At 42.1% G+C, this 20,091-nt stretch overlaps 1 protein-coding gene across 1 annotated transcript in view; it reads right to left on the bottom strand.

The window, feature by feature from the left end:
- Positions 1–20,091, bottom strand: part of TRHDE (thyrotropin releasing hormone degrading enzyme) — a 308,520-nt gene that overhangs the window by 79,986 nt on the left and 208,443 nt on the right. The window contains exons 9-10 of the mRNA XM_054026638.1: positions 18,334–18,521; positions 4,881–4,969 (exon numbers count right to left, since the gene is read on the bottom strand). Of these exons, the coding sequence (XP_053882613.1) occupies positions 4,881–4,969; positions 18,334–18,521 (277 nt within the window). The remainder of the gene's footprint in view (positions 1–4,880; positions 4,970–18,333; positions 18,522–20,091) is intronic.

Here is a 20,091-nt window from a genome sequence, read left to right as displayed (position 1 = left end):
TGAGTTATCTGCAGACCTAATTTAGTCTCTCTGCCCTGCAACAGAGAGAGGCTACTAGGATGATCTGAGGAATGGAAAACCTGTCTTATGAAAGGAGAATCACAGAGCTCGGCTTGTTTAGCCTAACCAAAAGAAGGCTAAGGGAAGATATGATTGGTCTCTATAAATATATCAGAGGGATAAATACCAGGGAGGGAGAGGAATTATTTAAGCTCAGTACCAATGTGGACACAAGAACTGGCCATCACGAAGTTTAGACTTGAAATCAGATGAAGGTTTCTAACCATGAGAGGAGTGAAGTTCTGGAACTGCCTTCCAAGGGGAGCAGTGAGGGCAAAAGACATATCTGGCTTCAAGATTAAGTTTGATAAATTTATGGAGGGGATGGTATGATGGAATAGCCTAATTTTGGCAATTAGTTGATCTTTGACTATTAGCGGTAAATATGCCCAATTGCCTGTGATGGGATGTCAGATGGGGTGGGATCTGAGTTACTACAGAGAATTCTTTCCTGGGTGTCCGGCAGGTGAGTCTTGCCCACATGTTCAGGGTTTAGCTGATCGCCATATTTGGGGTCGGGAAGGAATTTTCCTCCAGGGCAGATTGGCAGAGGCCCTGGGGTTTTTTTTCCTTCCTCTGCAGCGTGGGGCACTTGCTGGAGGATTCTCTGCACCTTGAAGTCTTTAAACCATGATTTGAGGACTTCAATGGCTCTGACGTAGGTTAGGGGTTTGTTGCGGGAGTGGGTGGGTGAGATTCTGTGGCCTGTGTTGTGCAGGAGGTCAGTCTAGACGATCATAATGGTCCCTTCTGACTTAAAGTCTACGACTCTAACCAGATGGAGCTGGAGGTGGTGACCAGATGGAACTCCACCTCTTACAGGCTGAAGTACCTGTATGAGCAGAGAGCAGCAGTGCAAACATGGTACATTCGTAGCTCCACACACACGCAGCCCAGCCTCTACTTCTCACCCTCCCACTGGGTGCTCATGAAGAAACTAACTGACATCCAACAACACTGATGAGGCCACAAAGCTGGTCACCAATGATGATGGGGGATCAGTCAAGTAATTCCCTCACTGCTTGCAGGAGATAAAATTAATGCACATGAAGAACCTCTTCCATTAACAGAGAGACAGTGCTGGAAAGTAGCTAGTTGGAGTCATGCTGTCTGCTCTTTTGAAAAATTGGCAGCAGGTAGAAGGAGCGCTACTTGGTGTCAATATATTTAGTTACCCATTTCAAAAGTATCCTGGCTTCCTTCATCTCAGGCAACAGGGAGGCAGACATACTGTGCTTGAAAAATCAACTCTGAGGCATTGCCATGGCCCTCAAGATGTGGGCAGCAGCATCTTCACCACTAGAAGTCAACAGTACAGCAAATACTACAGCAGGAGACTAGTACTTCCATGAGCACACAGGGAGAGAGCAATACACCCGTTTGTCACAGTGTGGAGGATTTTGTTCCGGTTGACACTGTCTCCTCCACTCTTGGAGAGGAGTACACTGCTACTGTGGTGCAGAGGCCAGTGGCAGGGTATGCCAAGATATCAGACTAGTGCCACTAACTCAGACCCTCTTCATTATTGGCTGCTGAATGTGTGGACAGCATTTCATCTCTTGGCTGTGTGTCTCCCACTTTTCTTGCCCACCATCAAGCATGTGCTCAGGGCAGTTCTTTAGCACAGCAGTCGCTATAGTCTCCAAGAGGTGCACATCTGTCTGCAGGGAACGGGGGGAGGCTTTCATTCATCCACATGAATAGATATCAGTTTCCTCAGGAACATCCCTCACGGAACATGCCAGCAGCAGCCTGATGGAAAACCCTGAAGCAATGGTGGGGGAGGAAGAGGAGGACTGCTGAGGGGATTTTCATGTACTTGTCCCCTTATTGCTCTCCAGACTCAGCCTCTTCCTTTCTGAAATTTTGCAAGTGGAGGTATGTCCATCACACCTTGGAGTGTACAGAATGGATTCCTAACACCACCACACAGTCAGGCACCAGTCCCAGTATCTTTCTTGTGGACTGACTATAATTTGCTTTAATTATTGCACTGGAGAGCCTCAGACAGAGGGAGACAGACCAACCTGCCAGCTGTGAAATTACTGGCACAAGAGACAGACCACTATATTAAGTGTCTTAGAGCACTGTGCTTATGGATAACCCAATGAATCTCTCTGGCCCTCTCTCCCTCTGTCTCATCTTTACTTTTGCCAGTTCAATGTTGTGATGGAAAGTTCATGGTTGCTGGCTTCAGGATGGGGCCTTGGGTGCTCCCTCCAGCACCTCTGAGTGCCTCTTGTGGATGTGGCACCACAGGGTGTTAGTCTCAGAGTTTCTCCTGGCTACATGACAGTGGGGAGGGAGCTCTTTCACAGTGGTGGTCGGAAGCCGCATCTGGCTCCTGCCCTAGCAAGAAGGTACATCTGCTACCACCTCTATGCACCATCACCCCCACCTGCTCCCCATAATCTCCTTTCTGAGTCCTTAGGGGATTTTGTTTTTTCATTTATTTTGGTCTATGTGTCACTGACCCACCCTCCTCTCACCCTGACTAGTTGACATTGAGCTCTGTCCCACTGATAACTGAATTCAGAATGGCCACTATTGGACTTGCTCTTCTGAGTTGAAAGAAAAGTGCAGCCTGACTCCCAAGCCAGCTGTTAGACCTCTCGAGCCTTTTCCTCCAGTTGCAGAATTGCTTCTAGACACCTACCAGTGACAGGACTACAGTAGGCCTCTTCCTCTGCATTATGGAAACCCTCTGGGATCCCCCACAAGTTAACAAGCCTGGAAACTGCCTCCTTCAGACTCAGAACACTTCCTAGAGCAACAAGCACATCATCCCTGTATCAGCTGCAGAAAACCTTCTAGGATTCCCCTAGCATCAATCATTGTATTCTGCAAATACAATGGGTACAGCGAGTTACATGTTTAACATATCCCAAGTTGATGTCATCATTTTTATTGCAGTAACACCTAAGACACTACTATGCTAGACATTGTAGAAACACGCAAGATGATACCATCCCTGCCCTGACGAGCATACAATCTAATATGAAATAAGACAACCAGTGAGTGAGAGGTAGGGGAACGACAAGCATAAAGATCATCATCACGTTGATTAGCTATGCACACCACTATATGGCTCTGAATCATTTGCAAGTTGTTTTAAAAGTATAGGTAACAGCCATTCCTGATGACTGCTCACTATAGTCATCATTAGGTTGTTGATTTCTTACAGGCATCTCCGAGTAAGTCTTAAGGAGAAGAGTGTAGTGGTTTTTCAGATTAGGTGAGGGAGGGCATTCAGTGAGTAACGGGCAGCAAGGCAAAAATTGTGCAGCTGATCGTGGAAGACACTCATAAATGAGTTTTCAGGCTGGCATCAGTGGCAGAGGGAAGCACGTGTGTGTGAAAGTAAGACTGTGAGATTGATACTTATATTGGCCTGATCAGCTCCCACTGCAGTTAATGTGAATCTCACCATTGACTTCAGTGGGAGCTGGATCAAGCCCTGAGGGACAAGAGCAGGTAAGATAAGGATGAGGCAGAGTGTGAAGGGGCTTGAAGTATTGCGAAGTATTATCACTGTGGCCAACTTAATGCTGCTGTGGGAAAATTAACATCTGCATTTCCTGACCAGAGTGTGTCTAAATTCTAGAATGAAAATTACTCTGGTCCCAGATCCCAGTCCTAGACCAGTGCCAAAAAAAGAAGCTAGATCATGGGAGCAGTAATAAAATATTAAGGTCTGATACATCATGAACAATCAGGGCTAGAAACACATACCTTATACCACTAGAAAGTTGGGATTCTCATATTTCCACTGCTATACTGCTATACACCATTCATTTCTAGCCCTGTCGGTTGCTAAGCTCTAAGGTACTATTATCCCTTACTGACCTGCAAAAGAACAAAAAGGAAAAGACAGGCACACACAGGCTTGGCTATTTCTTCCTGCCAGTTCTATTTACTCTGGAAGGAAACCCATAGGCTATACCTTTTCTGTACTGTCAACTGGGTCAATTCTTCCTCTACTGCCCAGGCATGTACGGGATGTACGGCTCCTTCTCTTCCACTTCTTTTAATCGTATCATTCAACTCCCCAACTTTTTCTTAATTCACTCCAATTCTGACATAAATTCAGGAGCAGATACAGCATGCACTGTCAGGGAAAGAGAGGAATGCTTTCTAACATTTGCAAGATGGTATTCTTAGCTGCTTTCGGGTGATAAAAGGCATTGCTTCTAGCTCTAGCTGTTCTCAAGATAGTGGTTGCTATTATCATGTCAGAATTGAAGCAGGGGGTAAAAGCAAGATGGTAATCAGAATAATGCTCCAATATCTAGCAACCTACCAGGGCTAGAAACACTTTGGGAGATCAATAAAAAGATTTTGGGGGACACTAAATGTTTCTTAGCACTGGTTGTGGACGATTGATCAAATTTAGAAAAAAAACAACAGTATTCTTAACCTTAATATTACATTACTACATATTTTGCATTTATTAGTTTACAGATGTTACATTTAGCAGATGTTTTATTACAAAGATTTTATTTAGCTTTCACCATTCTATATAGGGAATTGCATTTATACAATAATTTAGTATGTGATTTCAGATATAAAATAGCTGCTTTGGAACATCTTTCTGTTTAAAACCTTTTTTTTGCACCATCTAACTTTTGTGAAAATTACCTGGTTCTTTCCTCTTCTCCCCCCCCCCCCCCCCCAAATTATCTTTCTTGCAGTTCATTTTAAAGCAGCTGTAATTGGGTGCACAGCAACTAAACAATTACCTAGGATCAATTCTGAGAAACAGTTCAGGAAAACACATGTATGCTTTACGAGATTCCACCGTGAGGAAAGTTTATTTTTACCTGATTTGTTAGACACCCATATAATTGCCTCTGAAGAGATGTGGCTCGTATTTCCTACCGCAATTGTTAGTGGAATCTGCCACAAGTAGCTGCAAGACAAAGGAGGGGGATCTAAGAACAAAAATACTGAACCAAGTCTTCTCACTCACAGCAATCAGGGATCACATCAAAGAAACCACAACACAATTTCAGTAGCAGTAAAGATTTTGATTCTAATAAGTTACTTTGATTTTAAGATGACAGTGGTAACAAACCAACGAAAAAGTCATTCATCTTAAAAAAAAAAATACTGAATTAGATTTTTCACAAGCTACAACACAAGAGACTTTTTCCACAAGGTTTCTAGAACAAGGTTTTTATAAAAGAGGAAAGAATGACCTCCCATAAAAATATGACCACCATTCATTCATTCCTGAAAAAGAGAAACCCGAGGGGAAAACATGCTTTGGTTTAGATGGTCTGCTAAGTTTAAAAGCAACCTATAAGCACTGCCATTCTTTTAGCGTAACTTCTTAATGTGTTACAATAGACTTTCATTACTAGTAGATTATGACAGAAAGTTAATGGGCCTGTTCCTCAACTGACTTGCCCCTTCTGTTGTCATTTACACCTGAGCAAATTACCATTCAGATCTGGACACATGCAGCTGGCACAGGTGTAAGGGAGGGGAGAATCAAACCTCAGCATCATCACAGTGCACAAGCACGTCATTCATTGAATAAATGTCAGTAATTCATCTAAGATCTTCATAATGTTTTACCCTAAAGAGAAATTACTGCACACTGTATATCTTTTCTCAGGAAATGGAAAGGATTCCTTTAGGATGCCATTATTATTACCCCTACTTTCAACCCCCCACAACCACCTCAAACACAAAATCCTTCCTCCAGCTTGGGAGAGTTATAAACGTTTCCCCTACACAGCCGCCCTCCAGGTGTGATTTTTAAATTAATTTAGTTAAACTGTTGCAAATGTGTGTGGACCAGCACTTAATGTCCAAATCAGCTCCACGACCACCAGTATTTGTCACTTCAAAATTAGTTGGTGTTTAGAAGTTTTAAACTGCAACTATCACTTCTCTGAGATTTGCTCATTCAGAAGTTTGCCCCACTTAACTATATGCAATACTTAAATGTGTCACAACAGCAATAAACATGCTTGCAAATGACTAATGGTCTGCCAGGGAACACATCTGTCATACAGTGCTGAAAGTTACATGCATCATAGAGTGCATAGCACTGCATTTCCTCAGTATGTATTCAGAGAGAAATGGTGGACTCCTAAAAAGGAATCTAAGGGCTTTTCTACATGGTGGGGTAATGTGCACTGTGAGGTTCTGATTTTTAAAGTGCATTAATGTGTTGTGCATTAACTGGTCTGTGCAGACCCTGCTGGTGTGCTTTAACATGTGCTGTTTGAAACGGTACTATATTAAAGTGCAGTAGGAGAGCAGTTCTCAACCAGGAGTCTGGGGCTCCCTGGGGGGGATGCAAGCAGGTTTCATGGGGTCTGCCAAGCAGAGCAAGTGTTAAGATTTGCTGGGGCCCAAGGTAGAAAGCTGAAGCCCTGTTGTGTGGGGCTGAAGCCTGGGGCTCCAAGCCCTGCCACCTGGGGCTGAAGCCAAAGTCTGAGTTTTGGGGGGGGCCCCTATGGTGTGAGGCCTCAGGCAATTTGAAGCATAGAATATCAGGGTTGGAAGAGACCTCAGGAAGTCATCTAGTCCAAGCCCCTGCTCAAGGCAGGACCAACCCCAACTAAATCATCCCAGCCAGGGCTTTGTCAAGCCGGGCCACAAAAACCTCTAAGGATGGATGTTGCTTGCTACCACCTAGCACTGGCCTTGGCTTTTATATGCAGAAAAACAGTTGTTGTGGCACTGGTGGGCCATGGAGTTTTTATAGCATGTTGGGAGGGTAGGGGCCTCAGAAAGAAAAAGGTTGAGAACTTCAGCACTAGGGAACCTTTAGTGAGCACCAGCAGGGTCTACACAGACCAGTTAATGCACATGTTAGTACTCTGTAGAAATCACATCCCAAAGGATGAATTACCTCACTGTGTAGACAAGTCCTAAGTGACTTCTGTTCCTCCACTATCTTCAGATGGCATCAATGTTACACTGATTATTTGATTCCTTTGCTTATTACAATCCAAATGCCTGATTCAGCAAATACTAATGCACATGAGTAGCTTTACACACTTGATTTCTCACATACATAAGTGTTTGCAGCATCCAAATTATCCAAATCCAAATAGGGCAGTACATCTGGGACAATAATACTCAAAACACAGCTATTCAATGGAGGAAGATACTTGGAAAGCAGCAATGTTGGAAGAGCTGTGAGTGACACTGGAAGGCAAACTAGATATGAACACACAGTGTATTGTGGCAGCAAAAAACCCAAACCAAAACAAAAAACAAGCCAGCATGATTTTGGGCTGTGCAGGTAATGGCATCATGCCACATAGCAGGGAAGTGATAGTCCCTGGCTAGCAGCCAGATTCTGATATCCTTACTCATTTTGAATACAAACCTACTCTATGAGTGGTCCCATTGAAATTAATGAGAAAACTCATGCAATAAGGTGCTAGTCAGTATGAGTAAGGATATTAAAATCTGGCCTTAATTTACTCTGGGAAATACCAGACCTTTAAAAATAGAGTCAGTTTTGGATACCACCGTATGAAAAAGACATTGAAAACCTGGAGAGAATTCAGAGAAAAGCAGCAAAGCTATATGAGAGGCAAGACCCACTAATCTGAGAAAAGATTAAATATATTATATAAATATTGCTCTTGTAATAGCTCGCTCAATGTCAAGGCGCAGTGACAATAATAAATGTAAAACAGCAAAAGAAAAAACACTGTCACATACTAATTTGGCTGCCTTTTTAAAAATGTATTCTCAATATTTTGAGAGGAAATGTCATGTAATAGATATTAAACTGATTATACTTTTTGTATATAAATAGATTGAATATCCTGTGTTGTTTTATTCAAGTAAATGTTATGCTTTTACTCAAAGGTTTGGATAACAGCAAAGTACAAAAAATCTCAGCAAAAATATTTAATAATATAGCTATTTCAGAACTTTATTTTAATTTTTATGTCAAAAAACATTTTTGTGTTGATGCGGCTACACAGCAGTCTTATAACTGAGACCTGTTATAACACTTGAAATTAATGAGTTCCATTCAAATACATGGAGCCAGAGAGCACTCGCTACAGAAAAACTCTTGGGGAAAAGGGTCATTCCTTTTGTACAGCATTGGTCCTCTCCTTTACCTGTCACGACAGATCTCGGCTGGGGCCCCACAAAGTTTTGAGGGCAGGAAGGGGAGAAAAAGCAGGGACTCTGTTGAACTCCCTGTCTCTTCTCTAGTCAACCCACATGTAGCCAAGTTGATGTGTGAGGAGATGTCTCCCCTATGGCTCCTACGGAGGCAAAGTCAAAAGCAGCAGGGGGGATTCACGCTGTGAGGATGTGGGCCAGAAGAGTGGCACACAGGCACAGCAATCTTGCAGAATGAATCTTATATCTGTGCACAGATCCTCAGAGGGCATGGGTTTTAGATCTCTCACACCTGCCTACTTCACAAGCCCTCCAAATCCCTTCTCCTTGAGGATTTGTTTCCCAGTACAGTGGTTCTCAACCAGGGGCACGTGTACCCCTGAGAGTATGCAGAGGTCTTCCAAGGGGTACAGCAACTCATCTAGAAATTTGCCTAGTTTTACAACAGGCTACATAAAAAGCACTGGCGAAGTCAATATAAACTAAAATTTCATACTGACAATGACTTGTCAATATACTATACATTGAAATGCAAATACCAGATTTATATTCCAATTGATTTATTTTATAATGATATGGTAAAAGTGAGAAAGTAAGCAATTTTTCAGTAATAGTGTGCTGTGACACTTTTGTATTTTTATGTCTGTTTTTGTAAGCAAGTAGTTTTAATGTGAGGTGAAATTTGGGGGTACTCAAGACAAATCAGACTCCTGAAAGGGTTGAGAGCCACTGTCCCAGTAGAACACAGTTTCTCCGTAGGATTTGAACAGTGCGGATGTTAATGAGTAAAAGTCTGGTAAACTACCTTCTTCCATTGTCCAGCTTGTGCCATTCTATATGTACTATTACCCCTTAATTGGCATATATGCTTGGCTGCTTCCTCATTCCATCTTTTTTCCCCTTTACTGTGCTATAAACCTGGGCCAGCTCTTCCACTACTGCCCATGCATGGCAGTCATATGTGGTTTCTTCTCTCAAGGTTTCTCATCAACACCTTCTCTGAGGGACACACACTGTGTCTTCCAGCTGTTTGCCTTCACCTGTATAGTTGTAGGACCCTGGTGAATTCCCCTCTTCCTCTATTTTACCTAATTTTTTGAGGGTTGAGAGGGTGAGAGGAGATGGAAGCTTCTCTCTTATTTTCCTCATTTGTTATGGCTTATATGTGTATCTGGTGCAGAAAGGAATACTGCTCTCAGCTACCAATTCCAGTGAAAAATTGGAACCTGTCCTTGAAGACCAGGAGACTAGTCTGGAATGACATAAAACAAGCCAGTTGGTTCTTCCACCCTCAACCATATGCCTGTAGGGACAGGACAGCTGTTAAGGCAGCATGCTCAGATCTGGGGGAAACGGAGCGTTATAGCTATCAAGCTATTCAACTCACACATGATGCTGAAAAGCTTAAGCAGGACAAACACATAGGTCCTCTTGAGTAAAAAGATGGTTATCTTCATAGCAGATCCGTAAAGTGTGGGGATTCTCAGGGCTATGAGAGGAATTTAAAGGAATAACCTGTGAGGATGAGGTAGAGATAAATTTGAAATTGGACTGGATGTGGGAAACACGTGATGGAACTGTAAAGTGCATAATGTTGCACATTCATGAATATCTTGAAGAGATGTTTGAAAAATGGGAATGCTATTGAGTGTTAATGCAAATAAACCCATTATTGGTACAGTAGGCCATTATTTTTCAAAGTAGTTTAATTCAAGTTGTAGTTAAATTCACAATTAAAGGGAATGTACTGCCGCTTTGTTTTTGGTGGCACCACTTCAATGCATAATACAGAAGCACATTAGTATCTACATTCAATTTGCAGAATAATTCAGAGAGACTTGCTTGATATAGTAATACAATTTAGTAACTGTTGAGATGCATGTAATACTAGAAGCTAGCTAATTATGCTATGCTTGGATTATATAGATTTGTCTTGAGCGTTACATTATAATTACATATCCTACATTATTGTACTTTATCTCACTCAGAAAAAATCATATTTGTGATGAATACTTGCTATGCCTTAACTTATACCAAATAACTAATTGAGATTCCTCTATGGAAAAATTCAGAGATTATAAACTATCTCGCAAATATGATTCTTCACATTTCTTATCTGTGATTAATAGTAATGCTATAGTAATGTTGGATTTCCAACAGAATAGTTGGCTGGTTTCTTTAGAAAAGCCAAAAAAGGGGCAATAGTTTCTTTGCTGACATAACAAAAATCTCAGGGTCATTATAAAGAACAGGCAAGGTGTACCAGTCTGTTGTTATCCCTACTATTCTGTGTGGTGCCAAAACCTGGTTCACATACGGTAGACACTTTAAGGTTCATGAATGATACCATCAACAGTGCCTCCACAAAATCATCTGAATCAAGGGGGATGACCAACGCACCAACATCAGTGTTCTGTCCCAAGCCAAAACTCCAACATTGAAGCTATGCTCATACATCACCAACTCTGTTGGGCTGGCCATATTCTTCAAATGCCAGACAATTGACTCTCAAAGCAGGTAATGTTCTCAAAACTGTGCCATGGTCAATAAGACAAGGAGTGGGCAAAAAAGTGCTTCAAAGACCCCCTTAAAGCCAATATGAAGAAGTGCAATATTGACATAAACTCATGGGAAACCCAAGCCCTTGACTGACCAAAATGGAGAAGGACCTAGTGGCAAGGATCCCAGTATTTTGAGATGCAACTAAGACAACAGGAAACAGAAAAATGGGAAAGGAGGAAAGAACGCACCATAGCCCAACTCAACATGATCCACCCCTTCCACTGGGAAACGTTTGCCCCAACAGTGACAAGATCTATGGATCCCGGATCAATCTCATTAGCCACCTGCAGATCCACCATCGATAATTGTCTATCATTCAATGGAAGACAAGCATCCTCGAACTTCAAGGGATTGGTGATATATCAAAGGATTTCCATTCTTTTCTGGACCACTGAACTACCCACCACCCTTTGATTACAGAAAGCAGAATGCACCTCCATTCAGACAACAGCCACTGCAGCAGCGCCAGCCATACTGTTCATCTCCTGACTGAGTCCCACTATCTGGGTCCCACATCTATAATGCTCTACACCAGCGTCCAAGACCTATCCCCACTCCCCAAAACAGCTATCCATCCTTCTCAATTCCTCCTCCCTCATTGTTCTGCTCCACCCCACAAACACTACCCACCTGACTCCATACTTACCCCATTTCAAATTATAACATATCTCTGCGCACACAAGCACACCACCCTCTCCCTCCATGATTTTTTTTAAAATCAGGAATATGTGGATTAATTAACTTAGTTGTGCCCAATAATTCCTGAGAATTAGTACATGAAAACATGTGGAAAGCAACATAGCCCACAGCAATGATAAAAAAAGAGCAGAAACTTTTCATTGTCAGCCCAACTTCTCTAAGTGTGTGGGACTGCTGTCACTGTGTAGAAAGCCATAACACAATATACCAATTTTATCCTCTTTAGTATTCGGCACGCTACAACAGTAACAGTTGCAGCCACACTGCACATCAGAGAATGCTGAAAGTTTCTATGGTGGGAAGCAATCCAAGTATAAAATGTGAAATGCATTTGGAAATCACAGGTTAAATTAAAACTGGCATTTCTGACATCATTGCTCACAGCAGCAATCATGCTGAAAAGTGACATCAACGCAGGAGCACACATTAGCAGACAGTAAGGGCATTTTATATTCTGATTCCATAATGTAACATGTAAAAAAGAACTTCTACAGATAAAAGTGATACAAAATGCTGAGGAGACTTCTGTGCCTTTTAGAGGCAAAGCGATATATTGGGCAGAGTGTGCACTGGGCAAGTTAGTGGCAGTGGCCGAAGGCATTCTGCCTGCATGGGCCTGAGAGGATGTTTGGGAACACTATTACAAGCAGCTCTTGTATCTATTACTTAAACATGTAGCATGCACTCCACACAGCTGGGGTGTGGATTGCCTCCGTAATCAGGAAGAGCACAACCACTGGCATTATGTTTGTCCCCTAACGAACATGTGTGTACAAGTGATGGGAAGGGGCTCCCTGCACAGTTTTCCATTTCAGCTGGAGCAGCCAGGATAGAGCCGTGGTTTACCCAATAAAGAAACTTTTAAAGTTTTTCAGATATTTGTATATATATGCAGTAGTTTTGATTTTTTTTATCCCATGTTGTTCATTTCTTGCATACCATACAGAATACAATAACATTCCACTACTTCAGAGTTCAATTCTGCCACTCTTATTCATGCTGAATGTCCATGGTAGTAATCAATGTAAGCAAGAGTGACAGAATCACACCCTTCGGTGACAAGACAGTTATTTACAATCGCAATTATAACTTATGCTTAATATGCCATATACTATAAAGGTGAAAGACATAAAAAGAAAACAATCTTTTGAGCGCCTCTCAAAAGAGAGATGGGAAAGTGGGTGAGTTAAACCTTTATTCTGGAAGTGGGGCAGTTGTTGTCTACAACAGGCAAATAATTTAGTAAAGAAAAACTGTATTTGTGTGTATATACACCCAAAGTGTCATACAAATAACAAATGGGGATACACCTGGCAATGTTTTTATATTATTTCACTTGTCATTACTAAGGGGGCAAGCGCTACCCCTTTCTTGCAAGACTTGAATAAATGAGTTTTGTGCAGGGAGTTGAGAGGAGGTTCAATGGGAAATAAATCCCCCAATCAACCATACAGCTTGAAGTGGAGTGACTACTAAGACACTCTCTAGTCCACATAGGGCATATGTGGTATTAGATCTCTGAATCTGCACAGTGTTGGGTCTGTTAGTCACATCCCTAACCAGGCCAGGCCACTAACCTTCCCCCAGCATCCCCACAGAGGCACCATGGAGCCAAACTTTGCAGCCTATATGGAGTGTAGAGTCCCCCTGTGTGACATGCATCCTTCCCCACAGCCAGTGGGACCATGGTGGTTTTACTATGTTTAGGACCTTCTATATTCTTTTGAGGAGGTAAGAAGCATTTCCTCTTCCCATAATGTATGATGAAACAATAAATATGAACTATCAAAATGGTGCCCATGCTGCAGAAAACACTGTACATTTGCACAGTGACACCAGGAACTCCCACTGGGACATGAACTGTGGCTGAATAGTTCCTGGCCCTTCATCTCAGTCAGAAAGTAGCAAATATATATTTTTAAATGTAAAGAAGTTATTTCTCTATTTTTAAAGAGACGAATTCTGTGTATTTTCAAAAGAAAAAAATCTCTCCATATCTGAGAGCTTCATGTTTGTGCCTCCCCTTCAATATAGAACCAAAATGGTTTATCGATTTCATCAGAATTGATTAGTTCATTTTCTAGACAGCAGATTATTTTTCATATTTTTGTGAATCATTACTGTACTGATGAATTATTCTAGATGTCTTTTCAGTGCCTTGAAATTATGGTTCTCTCTGTCATGAGGAAAACCCACTGAACCTTGTCATATGGAGTATCTCCTCATTTTGTGCAGTCCTGTAATGCCAGGACATGTTCTGTTCTCAGATATGCAGATATGACTCTGAGTCAACGGAAGTTTTGTGTACTTATTCAAGGGCAGAATCTGCCCTGTGCACATAAAGTAGGAGTTACGGACTTTTCCTGGGATAGCTTCAAATTAGAACATTATCTGTCATTATGGGTCTGACCAAACCCCATTGAAATCAATAGACTCCCATTGACTTCAATGGACTTTGACTGGGGCCTTGTATTCTGTGGCATTCCCCCGGACCAGGAGTCTGTCATTTCTTATTTTCTCTCAATATTTCCCACATAAAATATCTTCCGGGGCTAGGTGCCCAGTAAAATCAATGTTCATTTGGGCATAGAAACAGGATTGTGTGAATTCTGTAGTGTTTATGCACAGTGATAGTGTTTAAAATTGCGTAAGTCAAATTGTATGCACACAAAGAAGTCACATGTTGAATATCTGGCCCTTAAAACACAACTTCCCCCCCCCCTTCTAATTATAGTATGTATGTGGAGTCTTGTGTTAGACTAGGAAAAACAAATATATACACTCTACTTCTTATCTACAACAAAAATTTAAAAATGCTCATCTGTATTGGATTAGGCAGCACTCAGAGAAAACCACTTCCAGGGGTATCAAGAGTATTCACTTTGGCATTTAGTCCCCTGGAAACGCTGCTTGTTGCTTTGTATTGTCCTGCATATATTTTTAGAGAAAAAAAAATTAAGTGTGGTGTTTTATACTGCATCTCAAATAGTTAATTATGACACAAGTGCTTTGGCATAGAGAGCAGAACAGACATTTTTACAAAACTGTGGTTCTTAAATAGTTCAGCTCTCTCTTTTATTTATCAAAATACATCTGGCCAGACCTATTCTAAAATGAGTCTTTTTAAAGCAAAGGAGAGTCAATGGACCTAGAGCTGGGCCCCAACCAGAGATCTTAACCTCCCAGAGCTTTAGAGAAGCGTGGCTAGCCTTTATCTTCATAAGCAGCTGCTGAAAATTCTTGGGTGAGGGAGAGTGTGCTGAGCCCACCCCACACTCACCCTGCAGCGGGGCTCCTGTCCCATGTGGCTGGGACTGGCTCCCTGTTGTGGCCTGTTGACTCTTAATGCTCACAAATTCAAACCTGCCACAGCATCACCTGACGTGTGCATCCATGCACAGATGGGCCCTCCCTTGCAATGTCTCACCCACTCTACCTCCGGTACCACCAGATGTGGGGCCTCAGGATCCCCCCCTCTTCCTGGGACTCTCCTTTCCCACCCCAATCACCTCAGCATCCCTCCTTCCACCAGGACCCTCCCCTTAAATTACTTCAGGATCTCCCTCCTTCCCCACACAATCACTTCAGGACAACCTCCCCTATCCTGAGGGTCCTCTCCCCCACCTCCTGTCCCAGTGCTCTCTGCCAGGACTGAGGAATCTAGCTCCATCTGCTGGGAATCCAGCCCAGAGGCTGGGCCCTCCCCCTACATTGCCCCGTTCCCTTCTTTGCCCTGGCGCCACCCGCCAGAAATTGAGTCGGGGGGCTGAGTCCCCTCTAGCCCTAGCCGCCCGCCACCTATGCTTATCTCTATACTATGCTGAATCAAAGCCCCAGACCTGGATTCCCAAAGACTAATACTCTAAGGCCATGTCTAAACTACAGCCGCTGTAGTGGCACAGCTACAGCACTGCAGCTATGCTGTTGTAGTGCAGACGCTTCCTACATCTATGGAAATGGTTTCCATCAAAGTAGTTAAACCATGTGATCAAGTGGAGCCAACAAAGCCTGGCAAAAATCTGGGGGCAAGTGACCCCACATGTCACTTCTGGCTTCTGCCCAGCGGGGGGGGGTGTCTGGGGGCTTCAGCTTCAGCCCCACGGGGCGCGCCTGCTGGGGCTTGGGGTTTCAGATCAGCAGGGCACGCTTGCTGGGGGTCAGGGCTTCAGCGCCCTGGCTCTCAAACTTTTGAAGATTGTCATATGCGGCTCAGACGGTTAGTAAGTTTGACCACCCCTGGTACAGAAGGACATGTAAAAGACACACAAATGATGTTTCCATCAGGCCATGACGGTCAGTGTGTAGTATTACAATTAATTAAATGATCAGTGATATAAAACTCTGGACACTAATGTATAACCAACCTATGTGACTTTAATATTGTTCGGAAGAAGATGAGTTTGAAAGACTAATGGAATATGTATGTGTCCCTTTCACTTAATTTTTATGGGCCCATTTTCTTTGTGACTTAGACTTCATGTCAATAGGATTTGCACATAATTTTAACTGAAAAGTGGCAGGACGTGGCTCTGCCATCAAACTGATTGACCTAGGTATTTTCACCAATAACATTTTTCACTTTGCAATAGGCTTCTTCCCCATTTGTGCTTAAGGGGATGAGAAGGTGGAGCAGAAGAAAGGGGAAAAAATAGAACGGGGCAAAAAAGAAATAAAAAAGGGGATCCAAACATCAAGTACTTACTCACCACAGAGCCTATTCTCTCAGGGGAGAGGCAAGGAGGTGTAAAGAGGGTTAGTGCACTAGCCTTTCACCTTCAGCAATTTGAGTTCAAGTCTGAATTTAGGTCACAAATGAAAGTAAAGTAAGTGTATTAATGGTCTAATTTTAACCCTCAGCTATCCACATCCACACAAAATCACTGCGTGGCTGGTAGCCTTTGCTCATAGACTGGAGTAGCAGAGTTACTGCAAATTAAGACTGAGATGCATTGACAAACATGTATGGGGAAGTTTGCACAATGCTTTCAGTACTATACTTGTTTTACGTTATCTAAACACTATTAGACATTGTTTTCATGAGTAATAAAATTCACTCACATTATCTGCGGATGTATATACACACACACGTATACATGTATAAATACATACATAATTATATATATAGATTTCCATGACACAAAAACCACTACACAAATAAATATGATATATAGGTAAAGGCCATGTCTAGGCTACTGGCTAAATTGATACCACAGCAATCAATGCAGTGGTGTCAATTTAGTGGGTCTGGTGAAAACATGCTAAGTTGATGGGAGAGTGCTCTCCTATAGCCAGTGAAACAACAATTGACTATGTACCATATTTAAGTATGAGTTCTACAACATCCATGGCACATGAAACAATGGAGAATAAATTTACAGTATTTTTTTTTTAATGAACTCCCTAACAGGAATATTGTTCCATAAAACCCAAACATGTCAAGTGAATATCTGCACCTAATTTTACCTTTTGATGACTTCTATTGTCCTCCCTGTGACAAGTCAAGATTCAGAGAGTGACCTTTGTGCATTCAACCAGAGGAGGTGAAGACAGCAGCTTTTAGACTAAATGGCAGTCCTGTAGACATCAACCCTAGCAGATAGTTTTCAGTTTGCTTTCAACCTGATCAGACAGGTCCTGGCCCCAGCAAAGCAACCTTAAAGATGCCTTAATTAGGAAATGTCTGGAAATCCTGGGGTGGTATAAAGCCAGCATAGCCAGCTTAACTTCAGCCCCCTTTGGCATTAACAGTGCAAGGAGTGTCTTGGAACTAGCTTGGATCAGGGAGGAGACTTTCTGGGAAGTATGATGCAAACCACTGGGGGTGGGGCCAGAGAGCTAAGTGCTCTACCAATCCCAGCTGAAAGACCAATCCCTAAGGGACTGTTCTAGCTATCATAAGTTACAGCAGCTATGTGGCTGCTCTAACTTGCCCTGAGGTCTAGTTTGCGTCCAAGATCAGGGGAGGCACAAAAATTACTTTGGGCTTCTCTAGACAACCCACTAGTGCATGGCAAGCTGGAGTGTAAATATACAGTATGTTAGTGTGCCACACACTTCCATGTGGAACCTGCTACTGCACACTGAATGTTCCCTGGTGCACACTGACCTACTCCCATTTAAGAAAGGAATAGATCAAAGCACCCTAGGGAACTTTTAGTGAATAGCAGCAGGGTCCACACAGACAATTAGGGTGTAGCAGGCTACTGCACTATAGATTTACTCCCCAGCTTGCCGTGCACCAACTGTTCATCTACACAAGCCCTTAGAGTCAACTATGCCGTCCCCTCACCTAGTATGCTGGCAGTAAGCTCTGTATTTTGTTAAAAAATAGCCAGTATCTGTGTTTTAAGCACTTCCAAAGGCTTCTCCTTTTTCAAGGGCTACCATATGAGATGTTCATCTTTAGTTGTCTAGTCTTTCCTTAACACATGACCAGACTATCGGGAGCTTCAGAACAAGCTGATGTAAGCTGTTGTAAGACTGCTGATTAAAATTTTCAGTCAAAATAAGAGAATACCCCTACTGATATTTGAAAGCCACTCTCAAGTATGCAATATCAGAAGGCTCTAGCCACATGCTGGTGCATTTCACTGAGTGCCACAAAACCAAAAGAAGAGGCCAAGGAATATATGTGTACCCTAGATTGAAAAAAGCCAGAGAGAGCACTAAAGATGCAAATGTGCAAATAAAAAGCGTTCTTTTGTTGTTTATTATGCTAATATAATTCTAATCTTTTTTACAAGAATAATCTTTAATAAAATTAAAATGTTAGGGCCATATTATGCCATTGATTCTAGGCAAAGCTAAGTGACTTTGGCAGGGACTTCTGCTTTAAAATACTGGCCTGAAGCAGCTAAACAACTACAACTTTTAGTAGGAATATTTATTGAAAAATACATGTACCTGTTGTTTCCAAGGTCAGGATCCCTGGTTTTAGCATCAATGTCGTAAATAAAGTGCTCTTGGGATATTACTACTATATTGTCTGCAGTTTCATTTCTCATGATGGTGATAACGGGGTAACCCATCTGTAGTGTCCATTGATCCATTACCTCTTGGATATTTACAAATTTTCCAACCTTTTTTAGAGCCTTCCAAAAAAAAAAAAAAACAGTTTTGGTTTAGTATATTGATGCAATACTAGTATCTAACACATAATACCATTTACTTTTTAAACTAGAGGACCATTAATTGTCTAGCTGTTTAAATAGCAATTAATCATCTATACGCATAGGCGCTTTCCACTCATAAATACAGGATATAAATGGTTTAAAAAAAATCGATCAAGGAGAACCCTTCTTTCTAGGTAAGAGTTAGACATTTGATCTTGCATATCAAAATAAAGCAGCTTTAACAACTGAAAGCGATAAATATTCATGTGGCAAGCTAGAAAATGCAAACACAGTGACGGGGTGGGATATTCAAAAGCACCTAGGTGACTTAGAAGCACAAGTTCCAATGACCCCTAAGTCATTCAGGCACTTCTGAAAATCCCACCCAAACCTAAAAGGAGTGAAACTTCAGACCTCCTTCCCCACATTTCCCGCATTCACAAAGACTGTGGATGGCCATATGCAAATTAGTTCCATGATCAGAAAAGGCTAAAAAAGGAGCTTGATACACCGATGAAGATTTTCTCTTGAGATTATGGATTTTGGGTGCCCATCTTGAGACACTTTAAAAGGGTCTGATTTTAGAAAGTGCTGAACATCTGTCCTCTGAAAATCACGCCCCTTTAAGGTGTCTCACACTAGCCATCCAAAATTACCACTCACTGGAAAATCTGGATTCTTATGTCCAAAGCTAAGCTGTGCACATGCAGACCTTTCCCAACCCACTGTATAAATCTTGCCTTATTCTAGTTTAATACAGAAACGATAGAAAAAATACAGTTTTAAATAAGTGGAATTAAATTGGGTGGGATTTCAGCTGGAATACAGTAAACCTGACAAAAATGGGAGACTTGCACCTCATGGGAAGAGAGACTGCAAGCAAGTGAAGGATGGACAGAGACAGCTTTCTCTGCAACCAAGGAATGCCTCGAACTTCCTGCCAATGCTGGAACAGAGACTGAGTGACCTCTAGTGAATCCAAGCAAATCCCAGGAAGAATCCCTTGGAACTCAGTCTGCATGTGAGACATCTCGAGAGTGTAAAGGATGACAACAGATATGCTGATAGGTAGGGGAACATGGAATTTTAATTCCCACCATTAACAGGTTTGACATATCCAATGTGACAGTAGTTGCTTATGGCCAAGAATGCAGTCACAATCCTGTGCCTGTACATTTGCTGTGAGTTCTGCTGTTCTTTGACTAGAATGCACTTTTGAGTGCAAATCACTGAGAATTTGCCCCAAAGGCTTTAACATAAGGAAAGGAAAGGAAAAAGTAAGAAACTGTACAGAAGAAGCAAGGGTAGCTTTCAGTATCCTTGTAACCCACCTGCAGCTGGTCTAAGGACATCAAATAATAACAGATGACACCAGAAAATACAATGCCCAGCTTTAAGCCTTTACAAGGTCTGTCCTTCAGACAAATCATGAATATTTACATATCAAAAGCCTATTCAATATAAATGCCAAAGCACAGCATTTTCCTGCTCTTTCCTACTTACAGACCTTATCCTGCTCCCACTGAAGTTAATGAGAGCAGGCCTTCCC

Source organism: Malaclemys terrapin, chromosome 1, assembly GCF_027887155.1.
Source record: "Malaclemys terrapin pileata isolate rMalTer1 chromosome 1, rMalTer1.hap1, whole genome shotgun sequence".
NCBI lineage: Eukaryota > Metazoa > Chordata > Testudines > Emydidae > Malaclemys > Malaclemys terrapin.
The sequence above is the reverse complement of the archived record's forward strand: the minus strand, read 5'-3'. Positions and strand labels throughout refer to the sequence as shown.